The sequence below is a fragment of the Mobula birostris genome, chromosome 20 (genome assembly GCF_030028105.1).
Source record: "Mobula birostris isolate sMobBir1 chromosome 20, sMobBir1.hap1, whole genome shotgun sequence".
Lineage (NCBI taxonomy): Eukaryota > Metazoa > Chordata > Chondrichthyes > Myliobatiformes > Myliobatidae > Mobula > Mobula birostris.
This window is the reverse complement of record NC_092389.1, coordinates 46,123,714-46,151,635: the sequence shown is the minus strand read 5'-3', so window position 1 is coordinate 46,151,635 and position 27,922 is coordinate 46,123,714. Positions and strand designations below refer to the sequence as shown.

The 27,922-nt window shown below is 43.1% G+C and overlaps 1 protein-coding gene across 1 annotated transcript in view; it reads right to left on the bottom strand.

The window, feature by feature from the left end:
• Positions 1-27,922, bottom strand: part of LOC140184961 (F-box/LRR-repeat protein 6-like) — a 58,707-nt gene that overhangs the window by 4,231 nt on the left and 26,554 nt on the right. Inside the window, exons 5-9 of the mRNA XM_072238203.1 lie at positions 27,288-27,351; positions 12,835-12,966; positions 7,861-7,968; positions 5,079-5,192; positions 2,290-2,518 (exon numbers count right to left, since the gene is read on the bottom strand). Coding sequence (XP_072094304.1) covers positions 2,290-2,518; positions 5,079-5,192; positions 7,861-7,968; positions 12,835-12,966; positions 27,288-27,351 — 647 coding nt within the window. The remainder of the gene's footprint in view (positions 1-2,289; positions 2,519-5,078; positions 5,193-7,860; positions 7,969-12,834; positions 12,967-27,287; positions 27,352-27,922) is intronic.

Genomic DNA, 27,922 nt, shown 5'->3' with positions numbered 1-27,922 from the left:
CCTGCTGAGCTTCAAAAGAAATCACTTTGGCTCGTTAGCCTCAGATACTATAAGATTGTCAGGGGCAGGCCATTCAGCCCCTCAAGTCTGTTCCACCATTCAGTAAGATCCAACTTTCCTTATGTTTGCTCTCCCCACATGTACTGGTTTTGGTTTATTATCGTCACATGTACTGAGGTACAGTGAAAGCTTCTCTTCTGTTCATGCAGATCATTTAATTACACGGTGCATTGAGGTAGAACAATGGAAAATAATAACAGAATGCAGAATAAAGTGTTGCATTCAGAGGAAGTGCAGTGCAGCTAGACAATAAGGTGCAAGACCATAACACAGTAGATTGTGAGGTCAAGTGTTCATCTGATCGTACTATGCAACCGTTTAATAGTCTTATTACTGCAGGGTAGAAGCTGTCTTGAGCCCACGGCTGCAAGAAACTGCAGAGAGTTGTGGATACAGCTCAGCACATCACAGAAACCGTGGACTCTGTCCGCACTTCTTGCTGACTCAGTAAAGCAGAAGGACACCACCCACTCCAGGCATTCTCTCTCCTCCCCTCTCCCAACAGGCTCAAGGACAGCTTCTATCCCACTGTTATCAGAGTCTTGAATGGACTCCCTTGTACAATAATATAGACAATTGACCTCACAATCTACCTCGTTGTGATCTGTTTACCTGCTTTTCTCTGTAGCTTTTCCATTACACACATGAAAAAACTCTAAGATAAAGAACACAATAATAAAAAAACCACAATAAAGATAAATACATAGCTAGCTTTGATACATAGATTACATGCATGCCCGTAAAATGATGCCAGACACAGGAGTGTCTGTACATAAGGTGACTGACAGGATATGATAAAGTAGTGGTGGTTGGGGGGTGTGGAGGGGTGGGTTAGTGGGTGGAGGTGTTGATCAGCCTTAGTACTTGGGGAAAGTAACTGTTTTTGAGCCTGGTGGTCCTGGTGTGGATGCTACGTAGATTCGTCCCTGATGGGAGTGGGACGAACAGTCCACGAGCAAGGTGGGTGGGAGCCTTCATGATGCTACTGACTCTTTCTATATACATGTCCTTGATGGTGCCAGTGATGCGCTGGGCAGTTTTGACTACCAGTTGTAGAACCCTTCTGTCTGCAGCAGTGCAGTTTCCGTACCATGCAATGATGCATCTGGAGAATGATGTGAGTATAGATGTGCATACTGCAGCTCTCGTCAGCCTCCTCAGAAAATCAGTGAGCTTTCCTTTCTTTTTCCTTTTCAATCTTTTTAGTAATTTCAGCATCATAAACATTACAGAAAATAGATACAGAGCAATTGGGATTACACTATTGATAAATAGTTTATACAAGTATAAACTCAGTTGACACATAATTAATGAGCCTCCCAAAATCTCAAAAAGTACAAATATAATATAGGAAAATATAAAGTGAAAATATAAAAATATCATGAAAAAAAATATATATATACACCCCAAAAGAAAAAAAAACCTAAACCAACTAGAAGAAAACAAAACTAAATTAAAGAAAAAAGAAGAAAAAGAATGGGCTATTATGATACCTCAGATAAGACCATTAGTGTCATTAACTCTGCTCCTCTCTCCGTACATTGAAGTAACAAAACAGAATTGGAAAGGGTCAAATTACATCATATGAAAGTATTGAATAAATGGTCTCCAAATCTCTTCAAATTTAATAGAAGGGTTGTAAATGACGCTTCTAATTTTTTTCTAAATTTAAACAAGACATAGTTTGAGAAAACTATTGAAATGCAGTAGGAGGATTAACCTCTTTCCAATTCAATAATATGGATCTTCTAGCCATTAGTGTAACAAAAGCAATCATCTGACAAGCCGAGGAGATCAGATGACGTTGTTCTATCCCTGGTAAACCAAAGATTGCAGTAATAGGATGAGGTTGTAGATCAACATTCAAAACAGTTGAAATAATATCAAAGATGTCATCCCAATATTTCTTCAGCAAAGGGCATGACCAAAACATATGAGTTAATGAAGCTATCTCAGAATGACATCTATCACGTACAGGATTTATATGAGAGTAATAACGAGCTAATTTATCCTGGGACATATGAGTCCTGAGCTTTCCTGATTGTGTGGAATGTGTTCTGGAACCATGACTCTTTATTCTGAACTGTTATTGTTTTACCTCAATGCACTCAGTGACAATTTGACATATTTGAGACCAAATAATTGTGTCTTACATTTTTATAAAAGTCTCTCATGACACACAAATCCTCAGAGAGGAATCAAACAGAGGAGAGAGACAGTTCTCCCTACCTTGGCAGGGCAGAAGCTGTAGCGACGCCGGTGTGATCCGATAACAACCTCGGAGGTCCAAGCTCCGCAGCTTGGTCGACAGGTGCAGCAGCTTTACCAGAACCTCATCTGTGACCAGCGAGCATGAGGTGGCCAAGCACAGCTCCTCCAACTCAGAGAAGCCGACCTCAGGGGAAACGATCGTTGTGGAAACCCTTGGGAACCAGGCCAGATTCAGCAGTCTTAGGACCTGCATCAAATGACACAATTGGTTAAAGACTGGCGGTAGCTGGTTTACTGCAGAGAGGCAAGTTAACACAGACAGTAACTTCTACATATTAAAGGATTTGAGCACCTGAATCACCCTAGCATAGAAAACCACAAGCCAAGTGCTGCAAAATGGCAGTAACACAATGGGAGCCCTCCTGATCAGTACGGGAGCAAAAAGGCTTGCTTCGATGCAAAGTGATGTGATGCATTTCTACAATATAGGACAATGCAGCACAGGCACAAACTCGTTAGCTATCATGGCTATGACAACCACAATACCAAATTAAACTAAACATAATGAGCAATTGAGACTGCTAAACACGAGAAGAGCCCATGGTGTTACAGGAAAGATACTATATAACCATATAACAATTACAGCAGGGAAACAGGCCATCTCGGCCCTTCTAGTCCGTGCTGAACTCTTAGTCTCACCTAGTCCCACCGACCTGCACTCAGCCCATAACCCTATACTAGCATGGACAGAGCAGTGGCTGACTGGCAGGAAGCAAAGAGTGGGAATAAAGGGGGCCTTTTCTGGTTGGCTGTCATTGACTTGTGGTGTTCCACAGAGGTCTGCTTCTTTTCGTATTATATGTTAAGCTGTATGACGCAATTGATCACTTTGTAGCCAAGTTTGTGGACCATACCAAGATAGGCAGAGGGGCAAGTAGTGTTGGGGAATCAGGGAGTCTGCAGAAAGACCTAGACAGATTAGGAGAGTGGGTAAAGAAGTGGAAGATGGAATATAGGGCAGGGAAGTGTATGGTCATGCACTTTGACAGAAGGAACAAAGGTGTAGACTATTTTCTAACTGGAGAGAAAATTGAAACAGCAAAGGTGTGAAGAGACTTGTGCAGATTTCCCTAAAGGTTTACTTTGCAGGTTGAGTCGGTGGTAAGGAAGGCAAATACAATGTTAGCATTCATTTCAAGGGGACTAGAATATAAAAACAAGGATGTAATCCTGAGTCTTTATAATGCATTGGTCAGTTTTGGGCTCCTTATCTGAGAAGGGATGTGCTGGCACTGGAGGGGCTCCAGAGCAGGTTTACGAGAATTATCTCAGAAATGAAAGGGTTAACGTACAAGAAGTGTTTGATGACTTTGGACCTGTACTTGCTGGAATTTGAAATAATTAGGGGAGGGATCTCACTGAAACCTATCAAGTATTGAAAGGCCTTGATGGAGTGAAAGTGCAGAGGATGCTTCCAGTAGTGGAACAGTCCAGGCAGGCTCAGAGAAGAGGGAAGGCACTTCCAAACAGAGAAGAGGTGGAATTTCTTTTGCCAGAGGGTGGTCAATCTGTGGAATTCACTACCATAGAAGGCTATGAAGGTTAAGTCATTGGGTACATTTAAAGTGGAGGTTGATAGTTACTTAATTATTCAGGGTGCCAAGGGTTATGGGGAGAATGCAAGAGACTGGGTTTGAGAGGGAAAATAAATCAGCCGTGAATGAATGGCAGAACAGACTTGATGGGCCATATTTCCTCATTCTGATCAAGAGCCTGATGGTTGAGGGCTAATAACTGTTCCTGAACTGGTGGTATTTGACATTCTATGCTGGTGGGGGGCGGGGGGGGGGGGTTGTTGGCGCGTGGCCAAGTGGTTAAGGCGTTTGTCTGGTGATCTGAAGGTCGCCAGTTTGAGCCTTGGCTGAGGCAGCGTGTTGTGTCCTAGAGCGAGGCACTTAACCACACACTGCTCTGCAACGACACCGGTGCCAAGCTGTATCGGCCCTAGTGCCCTTCCCTTGGACAACATCGGTGGCGTGGAGAGGGGAGACTTGCAGCATAGGCAACTGCCGGTCTTCCATACAACCTTGCCCAGGGCTGCGTCCTGGAAACCTTCCAAGGCACAAATCCATGGTCTCACAAGACTAACGGATGCCTGTTAAAAAATACTGAGGGGGGAGGGGGAAGATGTCTACCCTATATATACTGTATACCCCTTCTAATTTTTGTAACTTCCAACACATGCCAAATGCTGGAGGAACTGAAAGGATAAGGTAGCATCAACAGAGCAGAATAAATGATCAATGTTTCATCTGATGAGGGGTCTCAGCCCAAATGTTATAATTGTATGCCCCTCCATAGATGCTGCCTGACCTGCTGAGTTTCTCCAGCATATTCTTTGTATTGCTCAAGATTTCTAGCACTTGCAGAATCTTTTGTTGCTATAAACTTCAACAGGTCTCCCCTCAGCCTTTGTAGGTGGAACGTACATCGACAGGCAAGGGTGCTCTTTATGAATGAGGGGTCATTGAAAGAGAGTTCAATAGACAGGCAGTAATTTTATTTTCATTAGAAATAAAGCACCTTAACACAAGCCCACACCACCCAATTAGACTCCTGTGACTAATTAACCCACTAACCCATACGTCTTCAGAATATGGGAGGAACCAGAGCACCCAGAGGAAACCCACAATGCTACAGAAACTCCATACAGACAGTGGTGGGAATTGAACCCGAGTCACTAGCATTGCAATTACATTACACTAACTGCTACGTTACAGTGTCATCACCCTCAACACCCCAAGTACCTGTAGTTTGGGGCAGCCAGTCTGTAGCATCTCAATGCACAACGGGAAGAAGGGATTAGTCTGCCTGATCTCGGAGTTGATCTCCAGTACTCTGAGTTCAGTGCAGCAGCCAGACTAGGAGACAGGAGCACACAGATTAGGTGAATGAAACTGTTAGCAAACTGGACCAAATACCAACCAGCTGCATAAAGACCTCAAATAAAACATGGTGATTGTCAGCTAATTGGAAGATTGGATCTCACCTATATCAAAACACCTCTCCAGTAACTTTACAGAGATAGTCCATCGTGGGTAAAGTCCTGGCCACCATTGAGCACATCTACACAGAGCACTATTGTAGGAAAGCACCATCTATCATCAAGGACCCCCACCCTCCAGGGCATGCTCTCTTCTTACTGCTGCCATCAGGAAGGAGTTACAAGAACCTCAGGATCTTCACCACAAGTTCAGGAATAGTTATTACCCCTCAACCATCAATAAAGCTCTTGAACCAAAGGGGATAACTTCACTCACGCCAATAGTGAACTGTCCCTTCAACCTATGGACTCACTTTCAAGGCCTTTTCATCTCATGTTTTTGATATGTATTATTGTTTTCTTTGTATTTACTGTGAATGCCTGCAAGAAAATTAATCTCAGGGTTGTATATGACGTGTTGGCGTGTGGCCAAGTGGTTAAGGGGTTCGCCTAGTGATTTGAAGGTTGCTAGTTCAAGCCTTGGCTGAGGCAGCCTATGTGTCCTTGAGCAAGGCACTTAACCACACATTGCTCTGCGACGACACCGGTGCCAAGCTGTGTGGGTCCTAATGCCCTTCCCTTGGATAACATCGGTGGCGTGGAGAGGGAAGACTTGCAGCATAGGCAACTGCTGGTCGTCTATACAACCTTGCCCAGGCCTGCGTCCTGGAAACCTTCCAAGGCACAAATCCATGGTCTCATGAGACTAACGGATGCCATAAATAAATATGATGATATATGTACTTTGATAATAAGTTTACTTTGAACTTTAAATCACCTGTAGTCTGATCATATAGATGAAATTCTCCTCTGAAAACATTTGAATAAGATTGTATGTTTCAGAATCAGGTTTATTATCACTGACACGTTTCCTATACTGGGGGAGTCTAGGACTGAAGGGCACAACCTCAATTTAGAGGGACACCTACTTAGTACAGAGATGAGGAGGAATTTCTTTCGTCAGAGGGTAATGAGTCTGTGGAATTCATTGCCACAGATGGCCGTAGAGGCCTAATAATTGGGTACATTTAAAGCAGAAGTGAACTCCACCACGAGTGTCCCAAGCTGACCGCAAAAGGAGGCGGGTTGGGCATGGGGCTAGCAAGCCCATCCTGTGGAGAAAAAAAAAGCAGTGCTACTGAAACACCAACGGAAGCTTTAGAGATACCATCCCTGGGACAGGAAGGATAAGCCAAGAGGCAGGACAGAGGACTCTGGCGAGCTACTGTCAGTGGCCTTTGCCCCAGTAGGGGTGTTGGGGCTTAAGTAAAGCAGAGGTTGGTAGGCTCTTGATGCCTTGACTTGGAAGTTATGGGGAGAAAGCAGGAGAACAGGGTCGAGAGGGATAATAAATCAGCCATGATGGAATGCCGCAGCACCTGCGATGGACCAAGTGGTCTAGTTCTGCTCCTAAGTCTTATCTGATGTGAAATTTGTTGGTTTGCAACAGCAATACAGTGGAAGAACATTTAAAAATATATAAATAACAAAAATAAATAAATAGTACCAACAATAAAAGGAATAATAGGTGGTGTTCATGGCTTCATGTGTATATATATATATATATATATATATTCATTTAATATAAGTATACAAGCTCTCACATATTTGGCGATACTCAAACTTGTACATATGATTTTATGATTGCTTTTACATTTTACATTGTGTTTCATGCTTCTTGTTTTTTTGAAATATGCTGCATCGGATCTGGATCTGGAGTAACAATCATCTTGTTCTCCTTTGCACTCATGTAATGAAAAACGACAATAAACAACCTTGAAATTGTGCTGGGGTGGGGGCTGGTCCCTCCTGTCAGTGCTGTCCTCCAGGGTTGGCTCAGTGGAAGGCAAGCTGAACTGCATTCATCTGCAGCTGCACTTGCACGACATGTGGAACTGCTGTGGGCTGTTCTTCCAGAAACGTGGCTCCGGGACAACATCCCATGTACCATCATTCTACAGGCCACGACATCCAGGGGCTTGGCTACATATGTTTTTGTGTAACTGTATGTTTCACTGACAATGTAATTCTATGTGCAATATGTGCTGTGTGACTGTTGGTACTACACTTTGCATCGAGCTCCCAGAGAAATGCTGTTTTGTTTGGCGATATACATGTGTATGGTTGAATTACAATTAAGTGAAAATGCAATATAAAAAAGACTGTAGTATGCAGCACAAAGAAACAGTAAACCGCTCTCTGTCCGAGTGACAAAAGCTCAGTGGTGACAGGGTATTCATTAGTCTCACAGCCTCAGGAAAGAAGCGGTTACCTAGTTTGGCATCCCTAGTCCTGATGCTCCTGTACCTCCTTCCTGTTGGTAGTGGGTCAAAGTGATTGTGGAATGGGTGGTGGAGAACCTCAACAATACTTTGGGCCCTTCATCTGCAACACTGCTGGTAAATTTCACAAATGGCGGGGGAGAAGAGGCAGGAAACCCCGGTGTCCTCTCAGTTCATCCCTTCCTTCCCATGGCACAACCCAATTATTGTGGGATCCTGCAACTCCATCCCATTGCCCACCCCCTGAGCACAAGGTAACCTTACCATAATGGCATTCAAGATGTTGTGCCGGCGAATGCTGTATGTCACAAAGAGCTGTCTGAGTTTCAAACCTGCTGTCTCCAGAAAGCTGACTACTGCTGCTGTGTCAACCTGCAAAGAAAGCTCAGAGATAGTCAATCAATCAGGACCCCTCAATCCCTCTTTACCTTCGTAAGATCTAGGATCAGAAGATCAATTAGATCATGCCTAATTGTATTTCAATTTTGGTTCATGACTGACTTCCACATTCCTGTCTTATATTCTTTCCTTATTTACAGATAGAGTGCAGAACATGCCCTTCTGGTCCTTTGAGCCACAGTGCCCAGCAACCCCCATTTAACTCTAGCCTCATCACAGCACAACTTACATAACACCATAAGAAATAGGAACAGAATTTGGCCATTTGGCCCATAAAGTCTGCTCCACCATTTCATCATGGCTGATCCATTTTTCCTTTCAACATCAATCTCCTGCTTCCCCGCATCCCTTCATGTGTTGACCAATCAAAAATCTATCAGACTCTGCCTCAAATATACATAAAGACTTGGCCTCCAGAGCTACCTGTGGCGAAGAATTCTACAGAATCACCACTCTGTCTGAAGAAATTCCTCATCTCCGTTCTAAACAGACACCCCTCTATTCTGAGGCTGCATCCTCTGGTCTTAGTCTCTCCCACCATCAGAAACATTCTCTCCACATCCACTCGATCAAGGCCTTTCACCATTCGATAGATTTCAATTAGGCCACCCCTCATTCTTCTGAATTCTAATGAAGACTATACACGGGAAATTATGGAACAGCGGATCAAATTTGTCCAGCGATGAAAATTGCTCATGCAAAGGGATTTTTTCCATTGCTTCGCTGCCCCGCTAGACTAAAATTATTTCCTAACGATTCTGCACCTCGTGAGTTTTTGGATCCCTAAGCGGCATTGGACTTTAAATCGTGGAGTCGGCTGTCGAATAAAGGATATTTGGGTTGCTGAATAATTTTCTGAAAGAAAACAGGCTTTGAAGATTTTTGATATGCTGAAGATTTCCTTTGATCAATGAACTATTTCAAGAAGAGGTGAACTTCTTGGTTTGACTACTGAAACATTTTTTGAAGTCTGTTTGGTATATGGAGTGAACTAACACAGTGGACAGGTTATTAACTGGTTTGATTATCTGCTTCTTTCTTCCTTTTCTTTTATTAATTAAGTGATAGCTTTCATAGTTTATACAGACTCTTTCTTATATAGTGAGGAGTGTTTAGAATAGATAATTAGCTTTAGTTTCCTTTGTTAAAGTTTGGTAGTAAGCTAAAGGAATAATAGTGTCTTTTTCTTGTTAGAGATTGTATTGTTTAGGTTTGTTTAGGTTTAATAGCGTTGTTTTGACGCTTCTGGAGACTGTTTTTGCACTCCTAGTTTATTTTCAATGATTAACTATAACCATCTTTTTTCTGCTTCTCTGCTGGGCTTTCTTATCTTAGGATCATGTGATTTCTTTGTAAAGAGGAGGGGGGGAATTGGGAGAAAAACTTTTAAATCACTATTTATATTGAGCCGCACATGGAGTTCTGCTTTTTCTCTTCTCTTTGGGGAGGCATTCCGGCTTTTTCCTGCAACACACGTAAAAGTTGCTGGTGAACGCAGCAGTCCAGGCAGCATCTCTAGGAAGAGGTACAGTTGACGTTTCGGGCCAAGACCCTTCGTCAGGACTAACTGAAGGAAGCGTTAGTAAGAGATTTGAAAGTGGGAGGGGGAGGGGGAGATCCAAAGTGATAGGAGAAGAGAGGAGGGGGAGGGATGGAGCCAAGAGCTGGACAGGTGATTGGCAAAAGGGATATGAGAGGATCATGGGACAGGAGGCCCAGGGAGAAGGAAAAGGGGGGGGGGACCCAGAGGATGGGCAAGGGGTATAGTCAGAGGGACAGAGGGAGAAAAAGGAGAGTGAGAGAAAGAATATGTGAATTTAAATAAGTAACGGATGGGGTACGAGGGGGAGGTGGGGCATTAGCGGAAGTTAGAGAAGTCAATGTTCATGCCATCAGGTTGGAGGCTACCCAGACGGAATATAAGGTGTTGTTCCTCCAACCTGAGTGTGGCTTCATCTTTACAGTAGAGGAGGCCGTGGATAGACATGTCAGAATGGGAATGGGATGTGGAATTAAAATGTGTGGCCACTAGGAGATCCTGCTTTCTCCGGCGGACAGAGCGTAGGTGTTCAGTAAAGCGGTCTCCCAGTCTGCGTCGGGTCTCGCCAATACAAAGGAGGCCACATCGGGAGCACCGGACGCAGTATATCACCCCAGCAAACTCACAGGTGAAGTGTCGCCTCACCTGGAAGGACTGTCTGGGGCCCTGAATGGTGGTAAGGGAGGAAGTGTAAGGGCATGTGTAGCACTTGTTCCGTTTACAAGGATAAGTGCCAGGAGGGAGATCAGTGGGGAGGGATGGGGGGGACGAATGGACAAGGGAGTCGCGTAGGGAGCGATCCCCGCGGAAAGCAGAGGTGGGGGGAGGGAAAGATGTGCTTAGTGGTGGGATCCCGTTGGAGGTGGCGGAAGTTACGGAGAATAATATGTTGGACCCGGAGGCTGGTGGGGTGGTAGGTGAGGACCAGAGGAACCCTATTCCTAGTGGGGTGGCGGGAGGATGGAGTGAGAGCAGATGTGCGTGAAATGGGGGAGATGCATTTGAGAGCAGAGTTGATGGTGGAGGAAGGGAAGCCCCTTTCTTTAAAAAAAGGGGACATCTCCCTCGTCCTGGAAATGAAAAGCCTCATCCTCAGAGCAGATGCGGTGGTTGATGGTGGAGGAAGGGAAGCCCCTTTCTTTAAAAAAGGGGGACATCTCCCTCGTCCTGGATTCCAGGACGAGGGAGATGTCCCACTTTTTTAAAGAAAGGGGCTTCCCTTCCTCCACCATCAACTCTGCTCTCAAACGCATCTCCCCCATGTCACACACATCTGCTATCACTCCATCCTCCCGCCACCCCACTAGGAATAGGGTTCCCCGGTCCTCACTTACCACCCCACCAGCCTCCGGGTCCAACATATTATTCTCCGTAACTTCCGCCACCTCCAATGGGATCCACCCACTAAGCACATCTTTCCCTCCCGCCCCCCCCGACTTCCGCAGGGATCGCTCCCTATGCGACTCCCTTGTCCATTCGTCCCCTCCCATCCCTCCCCACTGATCTCCCTCCTGGCACTTATCCTTGTAAGCGGAACAAATGCTACACATGCCCTTACACTTCCTCCCTTACCACCACTCAGGGCCTCAAACAGTCCTTCCAGGTGAGGCGACACTTCACCTGTGAGTCGGCTGGGGTGATATACTGCGTCCGGTGCTCCCGATGTGGCCTTTTATATATTGGCGAGACCCGACGCAGACTGGGAGACCGCTTTGCTGAACACCTACGCCCTGTCTGCCAGAGAAAGCAGGATCTCCCAGTGGCCACACATTTTAATTCCACATCCCATTCCCATTCTGACATGTCTATCCACGGCCTCCTCTACTGTAAAGATGAAGCCACACTCAGGTTGGAGGAACAACACCTTATATTCCGTCTGGGTAGCCTCCAACCTGATGGCATGAATAGTGACTTCTCTAACTTCTGCTAATGCCCCACCTCCCCCTCGTACCCCATCCGTTATTTATTTTTATACACATTCTTTCTCTCACTCTCCTTTTTCTCCCTCTGTCTATACCCCTTGCCCATCCTCTGGGTTTCCCCTCCCCGTTGTCTTTCTCCCCGGGCCTCCTGTCCCATGATCCTCTCATATCCCTTTTGCCAATCACCTGTCCAGCTCTTGGCTCCATCCCTCCCGCTCCTGTCTTCTCCTATCATTTTGGATCTCCCCCTCCCCCTCCCCTCCCACTTTCAAATCTCTTACTAACTCTTCCTTCAGTTAGTCCTGACGAAGGGTCTTGGCCCGAAACGTCGACTGTACCTCTTCCTAGAGATGCTGCCTGGCCTGCTGCATTCACCAGCAACCTTGATGTGTGTTGCTTAAATTTCCAGCATCTGCAGAATTCCTGTTGTTTCCGGCTTTTTCCTTCCTTTTTGCCGGATTTCTACCTTTTGGGATGGTGGGAGGATTTGGGGTTTTTTTGCATTTTGGGGTTTATTACAGGTTTTTTCCCATCTTTGATTAGCCCATGATGGTATGCGTGTATTTTTGTGTTTAAAACAATATTCTATGGTTACTGAACAGATAAACATTATTAGTTGGAAAGTACGTGGCTGGAATCACCCTATTAAGGAAGAGAAGACTTTTAAAATTATTAACCGATTCCAGCCCGATATAATTTTTGTTCAAGAAACGCATATCAGAATGGGCGAACAAAATAGATTTTTTAAAACGTGGAAGGGCCTTCAGTATCATGCTACTTGTCAAAATAAAACAAAGGGAGTATCTATTTTTATTAAATCTAATATTTTATTTATCCAAGAAGATATCGTCTCAGATATCAATGGCAGATTTTTAATTATTAAAGGAACAATTTGTAATAGAAAAATTGTCTTAATTAATCTATATGCACCTAATGTAGATGATCCTTCTTTTTTTAAATATGTATTCGGTTTATTACCAGACTTAAATGAATATATGCTGCTGATGGGAGGTGACTTCAACTGTTGTTTAAACCCTGTGATTGACAAGAGTTCAACCACTCAGCAGCTTCTGAGTTGCTCAGCATCACTTATTAATTCCTTTTTAATTGATTATGGTTTGATAGAAATCTGGAGAAATCTACATCCTAATGATAGAGATTATTCTTTTTATTCACATGTCCATAAGAAATATTAGCGAATTGATTATTTTATAGCTGATTTCAGATTTTCGTCCAAAGTCCTGAAATGTGAATATGATGCTATTGCTGTCTCGGATCATGCACCTTTAAGCTTAACTTTTGAATTGAATGATGTTAGTAATGTAAACTTGCCTTGGCGTTTTCCAGAAAACTTATTACAAAGTTCGGACATCTTACCACTGAGTGCTGAAGATTCAGACTTTCCAGCTTCTGGGAATGGGTGGCCAGCGCTTCAAAGATATCAGATGAGATATCATTACAGTTGGTCAGTCGCAAGGAGGTTAAGTGAGGGCAGGACTCAGCGACAACCTGGGGAGAGATGGTGACATTGTAAGAACAGTGGAATAACTTAGTCTCTACATCTTAAGTTGGACTCTACAACTCATGTTACCAGCACTGCTTATTTATTTATTATTAGTATTTGCACTTTCTGTCTTCTGTTGTGTGTTAGTTGTTTGTCTGCCTTTGTGTGTAATTTTTCATTGATTCGATTGTATTTTCAAATTCAAAATGTTTAATGTCAAACAGAATTAGAGTGCATAGAACAGATTTACTGTACTGGAGTTCTCCATGGATGAGGGATTTCAGTGACAACATTAGACTGGAGAAGCTGGGCCTGTCTCCTTGGAACAAAAAGAATGGAAGGAAATTTAAATTGGTAACTTGGTGTATTATTGTCCCATGTTCCACGGTGAAGAAAGAAGAAAGGTAAGCAGACATCCCACCCTGCAAAAACTCATTTCAGGCGGGGAGCACCACCATTTCAGGGAGGTAGCACCCCACCCCCCACAACCCCATATCCCCCCCGCCCAGTTGACCTCCAAGGGCGTATGTAATACTTTGTTTAGTCATTTTGTCTAATCTGTAAACCAAGTTGGGTATATGCAGAAAATGTGACATTAAAATATGTACTTACATGAAATTATCATGTTTATTCTATTACAACTTTAAGCAAGTCTACAGGGGGTTTGGCCTCATCACGTAGGACATCAATAGTGTAGCTCCTCAGCAGCTAGCCAGCTAGTTTAAATAACGTTAGCTATGCTAATGAATGAATGACACCTGTTAAACTCACCTCAGCATGTCTTTTACATTTTAACCCACCATGGGCAATAGAAAAGTCACCGTTGCAAACAGTGCAGCGAGCAACACTGTCATTATTTTTGAGGTCGACTGTAAAGCCCGTCCACAGAGAAAACAGGTAGGTCTACTTAGCAGGGGTCCCCAACATTTTCTGCACCGCAGACCGGTTTAATATTGACAATATTCTTGCGGACCGGCCGACGGTCGGGGGGTGGGGGGGGCGGAGGTGTTAATCACGACCGGAATATAGGTAATAAGGCAACTACAAGTCACTTATATGTGGCTAATACACTCAATTTCATTTCTAAAAGGGTTTATCTAACCAATTTAATATTAAACACACAGCGCATATTTTCCTCGCATGAATACAGTGAGAAGTCAATTATAAGTCAATAGCATCATAACATCTTAAGTAACGTTTGGATATTAAACAGCGCATATATTCCTCGTATGAACATATAAAATCATTGTAACACACCAATATCGCTGAATCAGTGGGAGCCCTGGGCTTGTTTCCCTGCAACAAGATGGTGCCATGGAGGGGTGATGGGAGACAGTGATACTCAAAGGGGGTTCCTTATGTCCAGCCTATTCCACAATTTAGTTTTCGTTGCATTCATTGCAGAAAACTCCACTTCACAGAGATATGTTGGAAATGGAAGCAACGTTTTCAGTGCTTCCGTAGCAATCTCAGGATATTCAGCCTTGACTCTGATCCAGAATGCCGGCAAAGATGTTATGTCAAACATACGTTTCAGCCCACCGTCATTTGCAAGCTCAAGGAGTTGATCTTCTTCCCGCGCTGACATGGACGTTCACTCTCCCTCTCCCTCTCTTTCTCAAAAAAATCGATTTCCGGGATATTGTATATAATTTCCAGGCATCAGGGAGCAACTATCAATATGCGGGAGACTCCCAGAACTTCCGGGAGAGGTGGGATGTCTGGGTAAGGTACAGTAAGAAGTGTGTCCTGCACACTGTTCATAGAGATCAATTCATTTAACAGTGTATTGAGGTACAAGAAGGGAAAACCCCAAATGTACAAAAAGCGTAAATCAAGTGGGCACCCAGAGACTTTTTCCTGGGGCAGAAATGGCTAATATCAGGGGCCATAATTTTAAGGTATAGGATGGATGTCAGAGGTAGATTTCTTACACAGACAGTAACACACACAGAATGCTGGAGGAACTCAGCAGGCCAGGCAGCATCTAAGGAAAAGAGTGAACAGTCAACCTTTTGGCTGAGACCCTTAATATTCTCTGCCTGAAATGGCGACTGTTCACTCTTTTCCATAGAAGCTACCTGGCCCTGCTGAGTTCCTCCAGCATTAGGGTGTATTACTTTGGATTTCCAGCATCTGCAAATTCTCTGTTGTTTGCGGTTACACAGAGTGGTAGGGGCGTGGAACACACTGCTGGGGTGCTGGCAGAGGCAGGTACATTTAAGTGTACAAACATAAGACACAGATGAAGAATTAGGCCAATCAGCCCATCGAATCTGCTCTAGCAGTCCATAATGGCTGATCTATTATCCCTCTCAATCTCATTCTGCTGCCTTTTGCCCATAACCTTTGACACCCTGACTAATCAAGAACCAATCAGCCTCTGCTTTAAATAATCCCAATGAACTAGCCTGCACACCTGTCAGTGGCAACAAATTCCACAGATTCATCACCCTTCATCTCCATTCGAGAAGGATGTCCCTCTATTCTGAGGCTGTGTCCTCTGGTCCTAGACTTGCCCACTACAGGAAACATCCTCTCCACATCCGCTCCCTCTAGGCCCTTCAGCGTACGATAGGTTTCAATGGGACCACCCGCCCCCCCCACCATTCCAGCAAGTACAACCCTAGAGCCATCAAATGTTCCTCATATGTTAACTCCTTCATTCTCGCGCGCTTCTCCAATGCCAACCCATCTCTTATGAGGTAGAATGGAGTACTGTGTGGGAGGGAAGGATTAAATTGATCTCAGAGTAGGTTAAAAGGTTGGTACAACATTGTGGGCTGAAGGACCCGTACTGTGCTGCAATGTTCAATGTTATAAGACAACAGAAGAATGCAAAATGATGTCCTAATAAAAGGACATCATATTAAATTGATGGACAAAAGATGTTGGATGACATTAGATCTTTTGTTTTCAGTAACCAGTCTAACCACAACTGCTCAAGTGCACCCTCATGAATTTTCCACAACCAATATCAGGATCCTTCTATCTTGAATGACAACTACCACATATGTACAGCAGTACAACACAGTATGGGCCCTTCGGCCTGCAATGTTGGACCAAACTTTTAACCTACTCTGAGATTAATCTAACCCTTCCCTTCCTCAAACCTCTCCATTTTGCTATCATCCACGTGTCTATCTAAGAGTGTCTTAAATGTCAATAATGTATCTGCCTCAACCACCACCTCCAGTTCCAGAACCTAGCTCTGATATCCCTGCTATACTTCCCTCAAATCACTCTTCCTCACCCTAGGAAAAAGTCTCTGGCTATCCACTCGATCTATGCCTCTAATCATCTTGTACACCTGTATAAAGTCACCTGTCATCCTTTTTCTATCAAAAGAGAAAAGTCCTTTCTCAGTCAATCTGTCTTCCTCTCTAATCCAGGCAGTATTCCGGTAAATCTCTTCTGCACCCTCTCTAAAGCTTCCACATCCTTCCTACGATGAAGCGACTAGAAATGAATACAAGCTGTTACGTATACGTGGCTTTTGACTAAAGAAGAGATGGTTGGAGTCGCTTCGCACTTTTGTGCCTGGGTGTTTACTTGGTGCGTCAAAAAAAAATCAAAAAAAGGTTTCTACTAATATTTACAAAAGATATCTACCAGAATAGGTCCCCACTACTTCCAGTGTGAACTCCTGGCAGCTTGATCTCTTCCAGTTACTGACAGCAATCAGCTCTGTTATGTTTTTTAGACACGAGGACATGCCATCTTTGATTCAGCAGAAAATCCTACAAAAGGTAGTGGATTCAGCCCGGTACATCATGGGTCAAACCCACGAAGAACATCGACATGAAACGCTGCCATAGAAAAGCAGCATCAATCATCAAAGATCCTCACCACCCACGCCATGCTCTTTTCTCACTACTGTCATCAGGTAGAAGGTAGAAGTACCTCAGGACTCACAAGGGAATAACTACACTCAGTTACCTTTCTATAGCTTTGCTAAGTATGCCCGCAGAAAAAGAATCTCAGGATTGTATGTTCTCTGAAATAAATTTTACTTTGAACTTTGAATTAAAATATGATGCACCCACAATGTAGTTACAATCACACTACAAAATAAACAGAAGTAGCTACTTTAAATACAGTATACAAACAACATAAACATATTTTCACATCCCCGTTACCAAAGAGATGGAATATTCCGCAGTGCATGGTGGGAAGGGCACCATAGAGCCAACCCTTTACAAGAATATACTTGGGGTGAAAGACACTGAGGTGCGCACTCTCAGCACCTTAACAACAGAATGACAAAGTAATGTCTGTATGTTTATAAATGCTATGTTTTTTATTGCACCTCTACATGCATGTACATTTGACAATGAACAAAGTTAATTCTCATCTATATTTCAAGAATAACTTCATTTGGCTATCACATGTACATTGAAACGTACACTTAAAATACATCAGATGCAAGCATTGCATTTCACTGTGTTTCAATGTACATGTAACAAATAAAGCTCATCTATTATCTGAAATGTGTCTTATGCATCAATGGTCAAAGTAGTCCGAGCATGTGCTGGGGGCATCTCGCAAGTGTCACCACATCTCCAGCACCATCAGAGCATGCCCATAACTTACTAACCCTACCAATTTCAGATTCCCTCATTGCAACTTCACCATCCAGTACAGATGTACTGTGGAGGGCATTCTGACTCCCTGCAACACCATCTGATATTGGGGGCTACTGCACAAAATCAAAGTAAACTACAGAGAGTTGTAAAATTAGTCAGCTCCATCATGGATACTATGCAGGCTAGGACCCAAGACATTTTTAAGGAACACTGCCTCAGAAAGGCAGTATCCATCATTAAGGATTCCAGCCACCTAGGACATGCTCTCTTCTCATTGTTACCATCAGGAAGGAGGTGCAGATGCCTGAACACACAATCAATGATTCAGGAACAAAATTCAAAGTTCAAAGTAAAATTTACTATCACAGTTAATGCATGCCATCATATACTATAAGGCACAGAAACAGAAATAGGCCATTTGGCCCATCGAGTCTGTTCCGCCATTCAGTCGTGGCTGATCCTTTTTCTCCCCCTCCTCAGCCCCACTTCCTGGACTTCTCTTCATAATCATCAATACAGTGTCCAATCAAGAACCGACCAAGCTCTGCATTAAACACACCCAACAACCTGGCCTCCACAGCTGCCTGCGGTAACAAATTCCATAAATTCACCGCCCTCTGGCTCAAGAAATTTCTCTGCAGCACTGTTTTAAATGGACCCCTCTCTATCCTGAGGCTGTGCCCTCTTGTCCTGGAGTCCCCCACCACGGGAAACATCCTTTCCACATCTACTGTCTAGGCCAGGGGTCGGCAACCTTTTTGCCTCTGTGGGCCAGGTCGCGTATTAATGAGCGGACAGTGAGCCAGATAAATGCCATAAGAAACTTGAAATATGGGAATTATCCATTTAAATACATCTAGTTATGTTTTGCCTCAAATTAGTGAATAACGCATGCTAGAAAATCATTTGTGCTTAACCAAGGATGCCAATTAGTAATCAAGGAACTCAGTTTAGTTGCAATTTATTTCAATCAAGGCATCTTTTGAATCTATTAAAAGGACACAAAGAATCCTTAAACATAAAACGTATGAACATGATGCAGTCAATGGTGGTAAATTAAGTGTAATAAAAAAAGAACATTTTAATGCAAAATCGATAAATCAATGTGAAACTTGATGCTGTTTGTTGCTTGAAAGCTTCTCAATATTGGGTGTCAGACTTGTTGATGCCAAGAGCAAAACATCATCCAGATGGGCATTAGTCAATCTTGTTCTCAAATGGTTCTTGGTATGTTTCATTTCTGAAAATAATTGCTCACACAGATAAGTGCTGCCAAACAATGATGCCATCTTTTCTGCATGGTCCACTAAGTTAGGAAAGATGAATATATTTTCTATAGAAGACAAGCACTGACACATCTTCAATCTCAATATGTCATCACACTGCATCTCAATCAATTCCATTTGAAAAATTTCTGATGCGGTGTCCACTTCCACATCAAATGGAGTAGCAAACAGCTTGAACTCATTTGCATGCAAGCGAAAATCAGCAAAACGAGATGAAAACTCTTTTCTCAATTCTTGGACCATATTCACAAAACTGCCTAGATCTTGTGCTTTACTTTTTTGACATTTCTTCAAGTCGCCGTGTGATCGTTCTTGCTGACAGGCTGATAGATGCAAATAAAGATTTCTTTTCAGGACAAACAATATCCACCACTGCCAGTAAACATTCTTTGACAAACTCTCCATCTGTAAAAGGCTTTATCTTTTCTGCAATACGTTTTGAGACTTCGTAGCTGGCACAGGTATTTCCTTCATTTTCACTGCTTTTCTTGGGAAAAAAAGGACGTTTGTTTTCCAAAACTAGCCTTCATTTGCTCAACTTCATCTTTCCTTGCTTGCCCAGTAAACTTGTTAAAATTTCCACTATGGCGGGTCTCGTAATGTCGCCTGATATTTGCCACCTTCTTCACAGCAACATTTTCCAGGCAACTGAGACAAACTGGTTTCCCAGCTTGCTCAATGAAGAAGTAATCGAGTGTCCAAGTGTCTTGGAAATTCCTGCGTTTTGCATTCATTGCCATTGGAATTTTTTTCTTCGATTTTATTTCGTAACGCGAGTTATTCAACAAGTATCATAGCACATGTAGATATCTGGATATTTAGCGTGGATTTCTTGTTAAAACACAGTGACGCTGTTTCTGTTTACAAATTTGAACGATCCCATCAGAAAACCTGCGCGTGCATGGAGAGTATCTAATACATATTAATAAGGTAGTCTGCCTTCCCGTCATTCGTATATGACCAATGTTTGGTTTGGAAGAAAACAGAACCTGGGGCCAGTGTAACAAGACGCCATGCATGTCCATCAGTGTGGTCGTGCGAAACACTCAGAATAAGGAAAAATCGCTCACGGGCTGGATAAGCATAGTTTCCCTAATATTTGCTTGTGGGCCAGTCAAAATACCTTCACGGGCCGGAATAGGCTGCCTACCCCTGGTCTAGGCCTTTCAACATTCCAAAGGTTTCAGTGAGATTCCCCTCCCTCATCCTTCTAAGTTCCAGCGAGTACAGACCCAGAGCCATCAAACTTCCCTTGTAAAATAACCCTTTCATTCCCAGAATCATCCTTCTGAACCCTCTCCAATGCCAGCACATTATTTCATAGAAGAGGGGCCCAAAACTGTTCACAATACTCAAGGTGAGACCTCAGCACCACATCCTGCTCTTGTATTCCAGACCTCTTCAAATGTATACTAACGCTGCATTTGCCTTCCTCAGCACCAACTCAAACCTGCAAGTTAACCTTTAGGGTGTTCTCCGCAAAGACTCCCAAGTACCTTTGCATCTCAGATTTTTTGAATTTTCTAGCTTGCTTTCATATTTCAACTTTTCCTTCCTAATGATTCTTTTACTTTCTCTCTGTAGGTTTTTAAAAAGCTTTCCAATCCTTTGTCTACTCACTAATTTTTGCTTTGCTGTATGTCCTCTCTTTTGCTTTTACATTAGCTTTGACCTCCCTTGTAAGCCATGGTTATACTATATTGGCATTTGAGTATTTCTTTGTTTTTGAAATACATCTATCCTGCGCCTTCCTCATTTTTCCCAAAAACTCACACCAATGCTGCTCTGCTGACATCCCTGCCAGCAGCTCCTTCCAATTTACTTTGACCAACTCCTCTTTCATACCACTGTAATTTTCTTAATCCACTGCTACGTCAGACTTCACTTTCTCCCTATCAAGTTTCAAGTTGAACTCAATCATATTGTGATCACTGTCGCTTCAGGGTTCTTTTACCTTCAGCTCCTTAATCACCTCCGCTTAATTTCATAACACCCAAACCAGTATAGCTGATCCCCTAGTAGGCTCAATGACAAACTGCTCTAAAAAGCCATCTCGTAGACATTCAACAAACTCACTCTCGAGATCCATTACCAACCTGATTCTCCCAATCGACCTGCATGTTGACATTTTCCCATGACTATCATAACATTGCCCTTTTGACACGCCATTGTACTTACCATTGTAATCTGTGGTCCACATCTCAGCTACTGTTGGGAAGCCTGTATATAACTGCCATGAGGGTCATTTTAACGTCACAGTTTCTTAACTGAACCCACAAGGATTCAATGTCTTCCGATCCTAAGTCATATCTTTCTACTGGTTTGATGCTATTCTTCACCAGCAGAGCTACACCATCCCCTCTGTCTACCTTCCTATCCCTCCGATACAAGGTGTAATTTTGGCTATTCTGCTCCCAGCTACAACCATCCTTTAACCATAATTCAGTGATGGCCACAACATCATACTGGACAATTTGTAATAGTGCAATTAGATTATCCACCTAAATTCTTATACTCTGTGCATTGAGATACAACACTTTAAGAGTACTGTATTCGCTACCCTTCTTGATTCTGCATCCCTAATGCACTGGTACTCACTCTGATAGCTACAATTTTGTCCCATCATCTGCCTGCCCTATCTTAAGTCTGACAGCATGCAACCTTTGCTTTTTTTTTTACCATCCTTCCTATCCTGAGTCCCTTCACTCCAGTTCCACCCTGTCCGATTAGATAAAAACCTCCCCAACAGCTCTAACAAATCTGCCCGCGAGAATATTGGTCCCCCTTGGGTTCAAGTGCAACCCATCACTTTTGAACAAGTCATACCTTCCCCCAGGAGATCCCAATGATCCAAGAACCTGAAGCCCTGCCCCACTGCACCAGCATCTCAGCCACACATTAATCTGCCAAATCATCCTTTTTCTACCCTTATTGCTGCATGACGCTGGCTAGCTTTCTGCCTGGCTCTCTAAATTCTCTTTTCAGGACCTCTTTGCCTTTCCTTCCTATGTCACTGGTACTAATATGTACCAAGACATCTGGCTGCTCTCCCACCCTCTCCAAAATGTTATGGACGCGATCTGAGACGTCCCTGACCCTGGCACCTGGGAGGCAACATACCATTCGGGTGTCCCATTCACGTCCACAGAACCTCCTGTCTGTTCCACTGACTATTGACTTCCCTATCACTACCACAACCCTCTTCTCCCTCTTTCCCTTCTGCGTCACAGACCCATGCTCTGTACCAGTACTCTGCCGTGGTATTCCTCAAGGAGGCCATACCCCACAACAGTATCCAAAACAGTATACTTACTTTTGAGGGGAATAGCCACAGGGGTGCTCTGCACTAACTGCCTATTCACATTTACATTCCTCCTGACAATCACCCAGCTACTCACCTCCTGCGACTCAGGGGTGACTACTTCCCTGTAACTCTGATCAATTATCTCCCCACTCTCCTGTACAAGCTGAAGGACATTCAGCTGCTGCTCCAGATCCTTAACATAGTCTCAAGGTGCTGTAGCTACACGTATTTCACGCAGATTTAGTTCCCTGGGAGATCCTGGGTCTCCCAGGACTCTGATATCCGGTATGGAGAACACACAACAGCCAGGTACAGCAAGAGAGAAAAAAGGGAACCTTAACAGAAGATGACCCAGAGCCAATGCCTCTTTGAGCCAAAGCCTGACACTTCTACTCTCATCACTGGCCAACTCTGCCCCAACAATGGCCATCCCTTTTGTACTTCTAAACTGCGAGAAACCTTGTTGCTATGGCCTGCTCCTGCCGCTGATTGTGCCACCAGAATGACCCTGAATGCCACGAAGCTCTCCTTTTAAACAAACGTTGCTGATCTGTGACAAACCACGTCGCTGTGGCCTGCTCCTGCCGCTGATGGGCCACCGCAATACAACCTGAGAATCTTTTTCTGTGAGCATATAGAACAGTGACTGTAAACAGGGTCAGTGCACAACACACTGTGCAAATGCAGATATGAATAAATAGCAATAAATAATAAGCATGAAATAACAACATAAAAGAGTCCTTAAATGAGTGTAGTTATCTCCTTTTGTTCAAAAGCCTGATGGTTGAGAGGTAGTAGCTGTTCCTGAACCTGGTGGTATAACAGCTTCTTCCCCTCTGTCATCCGGTTTCTGAATGGACATTGAACCCATGAACACTACCGCACTACTTTGCAAAATTTCTGTTTTTGTATTACTTATTTAATTTAACTATTTAATATACATACAGTGCCTATAAAAACTATTCACCCCCCTTGGAAGTTTTCATGTTTCAGTTTTACAACATTGAATCACGGTGGATTTAAGTTGGCTTTCTTGACACTGATCAACAGAGCAAGACAAAGTGAAAGCAGATTTCTACAAAGTGATCGAAATCAATTACAAATATAAAACACAAAATAATTGATTGCACAAGTATTCACCCCCTTCAAGTCAGTATTTAGTAGAGTAGATGCACCTTTGGTGGCAATAATAGCCTTGAGTCTGTGTGAATAGGTCTCTATCAGCTGAGCACATCTGGACACTGCAATTTTTCCCCATTCTTCTTTAAAAAACGCACAAGCTCTGTTAGATTGAATGGGGATCATGAGTGAACATCCCTTTTCAAGTTCAGTCACAAATTTTCAATTGGATTGAGGTCTGGACTCTGACTTGGCCACTCTAGGACATTAACTGTGTTGCTTTTAAGCCATTCCTGTGTAGCTTTGGCTTTATGCTTGGGGTTGTTGTCTTGCTAGAAAACAAATCTTCTCCCAAGTCGCAGTTCTCTTGCAGACTGCATCAGGTTTTCCACCAGGATTTCCCTGTATTTTGCTGCATTCATTTTACCAGCACCTTCACAAACCTTCCAGACCCTGCAGCAGTGAAGCATCCCCACAAAATGATGCAGCCACCACCACCTTTTACGTTAGGGCTGGTGTGTGTTTGGCTTACACCATATATAGAAACAGAAAATCAACAGCACATTACAGCCCTCAGGCCCACAGTGTTGTGCCGACCGTGTAACCTACTCTAGAAACTGCCTAGAACTTCCCTACCGCACAGCCCTCTATTTTTCTAAGCTCCATGTCCCTATCTAACAGTCTCCTCAAAGGCTTTTATATTCTATTCCCTTTGAACTGTGTGTTATTTCCCTTAAGTGTGTTGGACACTTTACACCCTGGTTCGAAGAAACGTTGTCTCATTTCTACATACATTATATATGTTATATACATTTATGCAGTTAAACAACAATAAAGTTCACTTGATTGGAGTTGAAAAGAACACTGGCAGGGATGGCAACAGAGCAGCAATGGCTGGAATTTCTGAAAGAAATTCGGAAAGAACAGGATATATACATCCCAAAGAAGAAGAAGTATTCTAAAGGAAATATGAAGCAACTGTGTCTAACAAGAAAAGTCATAGCCAGCATAAAAACCGGAGAGGGCAACTAATAAAGGAAAAATCAGTGGGAAGTTAGAGGATTGCGAAGCTTTTAAAAAGCAACACAAGGCAACTAAAAAAGCCAATCAGAAGGTAAAGATGGAATACAAAAGTAAGCCAGCCAATAATATTGAGGAGGATACTAAATATTTCTTCAGATACATAAAGTGTAAAGGAGAGGTGAGAGTGGATATCGGGCTGCTGGAAAACAATGCTGAAGTGGTAGTAATAGGGGATGAACTGAATAAATGTTTTGCATGTTTTCACTGTTCATGTTGTGCAGTTGGATGTTCAGAAGGCCTTTGACAAGGTGCCACACATAAGGCTGCTTAACAAGCTACGAGCATGTATATGACAGGAACGATCCTAGCATGACCAAGAACATAGAAGTCTATCTCACATTACAGGACCTTTGGCCCACAATGTTGTGCTGACCATATAACCTAGTCTTGAAACTGCCTACTATTTCCCTACTGCATAGCCCTCTATTTTTTGAAACTCCATTTATCCCTCAAAAGACCCTATTGTATCCACCTTCACAACCATCGCTGGCAGTGCATTCCACGCACCCACCACTCTCTGTGTAGAACAACTTAGTTCTGTCATCTGCCTTGTACCTGCTTCCAAGCACCTTAAAACTATGCCCCCTCGTGTTAGCCATTTCAGCCCTGGGAAAAAGCCTCTGGCTATCCACACGATCAAAGCCTCTCATCATCTTATATTCCTCCCTCACCAGTCCCCTTCTTGCACGGTCACTCAGTGTTTGAGGATGGCCTGCTCTAGGCAGATTTACAGCTGTGCCATATTCTTTCCATTTCTTGATGATAGACTTAACTGTACTCCAAGGGATATTCAGCCACTTGGAAATTTTCCTGTATCAATTTCCTGACTTCTGCTTTTCTATAAACTTTTTGCGGAGTTGCTTCAAGTGTCCTTTTGTCTTCGTGGTATAGTTCCTGTTAAGATACTGACTCACCAGCAGTTGGACCTGTCTGTCTGTATCTTGTTTTACGGCGGTTGGCATCCAGCTTAATGGTGCATTACCGCCACCCTCTGCTCCAGAATGTGCACTGGACATACATTCTAAATCCCTTCACCCAATCTCACTCACACACACACACACACACACAAACCTACACTTCACCCTCCCATCTTTGACCATCCTAGTGTCCTATTCCTGTTTATTCATCATATTCTATAAAAAACCCCTATACCCCTTAAAAACACTAAAAATACCCGGACTTGTGCTCTCTCACCCATGCCCAGCAACCCTTTTAATGTGAATTCCTGCATCCCCAACTCCCTTAATTTATTTCTCATCATCTCTCTCTGTATCCCATACTTCCTGCAACTCAGAACTACATGTTCTACTGACTCCTCTTCCTGACATCCCTCACACAATCCTGTCTGGTGTTTCCCTATCATTTTCAATGTTTTGTTTAATGCACAATGCCCCAGCCTTAACCTAGTCCACACAATTTCCTCTCTTCTGTTTCCATTACCTACCCTAGTAACTGCAACACTCTTTTGTATTTGATATAAATGCCTCCCTTTCCCCTCCCTGTCCCATCTTTCTTGCCACATTCAGTTGACTTTTTCCCAGATTACACACTTAACCTCTACTTTACTGATACTAATGTGCATTTCCACATTTTCTTTCTTTAACCCCCTCTTTGCCAACTCATCCACCCTCTCATTCCCCTTCACCCCTACACGTGCTGGAACCCATAGAAATTTTACCTGACCGCCCTGATTTGCAATTCTTGTAACTAACTGAAGGACTTCATAAAGTACATCTTGCTGTCTGTTTGTGTGAAAAGACCTTAAACTTGCTAGAACTGAGGATGAATCTGAACATATCAATGCTTTGGCTTGTCTGGCTTTCTGCACCCATTGCAACGCAACCAACACTGCCAGCATCTCCACTGTAAACACCCCTAACTTATTAGATGTTCTTCTGCTGATTCCAATTTCTTTTGCTGGTATTACCACCCCAAACCCTGTCACTCCTGTTTCAGGTTCCTTCGCACCATCCGTATAAATGTGAGTATAATCACTATACTTTAGCAGTTGGACCTTCCAGATACAGGTGTATTTTTACTACAATCAAGTGAAACACCTTGATTGCACACCATAATCTCCATTTAACTAATTATGTGACTTCTAAAACCAATTGGTTGCACCAGTGATGATTTGATGTGGCATATTAAAAAGGACGAATAATCATGCAATCAATTATCTTGTGTTTTATATTTGTAATTGATTTAAATCACTTTGTAGAGATCTGTTTTCCCTTTGAAACAAAAGTGTCTTTTTCTGTTGATCAGTGTCAAAAAAGCCAAACTAAATCCACTGTGATTCAATATTCTAAAACAATAAAACATGAAGACTTCCAAGGGGAGAATAGTTTTTATAGGCCCTGTATATATACTTACTGTAATTCAGTTTTTTCTTTGCAATATTTATCACATATTGCACTGTACTGCTGCCACAAAGTTAACAAATTTCATGACATATGCCTGTGATATTAAAACTGATACTGATTCTGATTCTGAGGTCATGATCTGTTCTTACTGCTACCATCAGGAAGCGGGTACAGGAGCCGTAGAACACACACCACCAGGTTCAGGAACAGTTATTACCCCTCAGCCACCAGGCTCTTGAACCAGAGGGGATGACTTCAACTCAATTTCACTTACCCCAACATTGAACTTTTCCTGCAACCCATGAACTCACTTTTAAGGACTATACAACTCATATTCTTAATATTTATTGCTCATTTATTTTTTATTTTTTCTTTTATTTCATATTTGCACAGCTTATTGTGGTTTGCACACTGGCTGTTTGTCCATTTCTGTCGTGTGCAGGTTTTCAATGAAGGGACTGTTCCATGTTGTATCCCAATAAAAAATTACGATGACATATAGGTACTTTAATAATAAATTCTGAGGAGCTGAACTGAAACAAAGTGATGCTGCTGATGTGTCAGGAGAGGAAGTTACTGGCTTACCTTCAGGGTGTAACCCACTAGGCTGTTCCAGTGGCAGAGAGAGAACACGCGAAGTTGTGAAAACCTGTGTGTAAAAAAGCACATCAATGCAGATCAATCAGTTGGCAACTCCTCTCTCTGTTCCCTACCTCTATAGTAGGAAAGGAACCTGAATTCGGAGAACCAATAACTGTCTACACATTAAACTCATTTCACCGCACGTTTCTTATCAACTTGGGTAGCACGGCCAGACATAGGAGCAGAATTAGGCCATTCTGCCATTTATCTTCCCTTTCAATCCTGCTGTCTCTCTGTGACCTTTGATGCCTTTATTAGTTAAGTACCCATGAACCTCTGCTTTAAACATACCCAATAAATTGGCTTCCACAGCTTATAACAGTGGGATAGAAGCTGTCCTTGAGCTTGGTGGTACGTGTTTCCAGGTCTTTGCATCTTCTGCCCAATGGGAAAGGGAAGAAGAGAGAATGTCCGGGGTGGGGGGGAGGTTTGGTCATTGATTATGCTGGCCGCTGTATCAAATCAGCGAGTCCATTGAGGGAGGCTGGTTTCCATGATGTGCTGGGCTGCATCCCGAAGACATGGAGGTTGGTGGGGTGATTGGCCAATGTATGTAGGCAAGTGGTGGAATCTTGGGC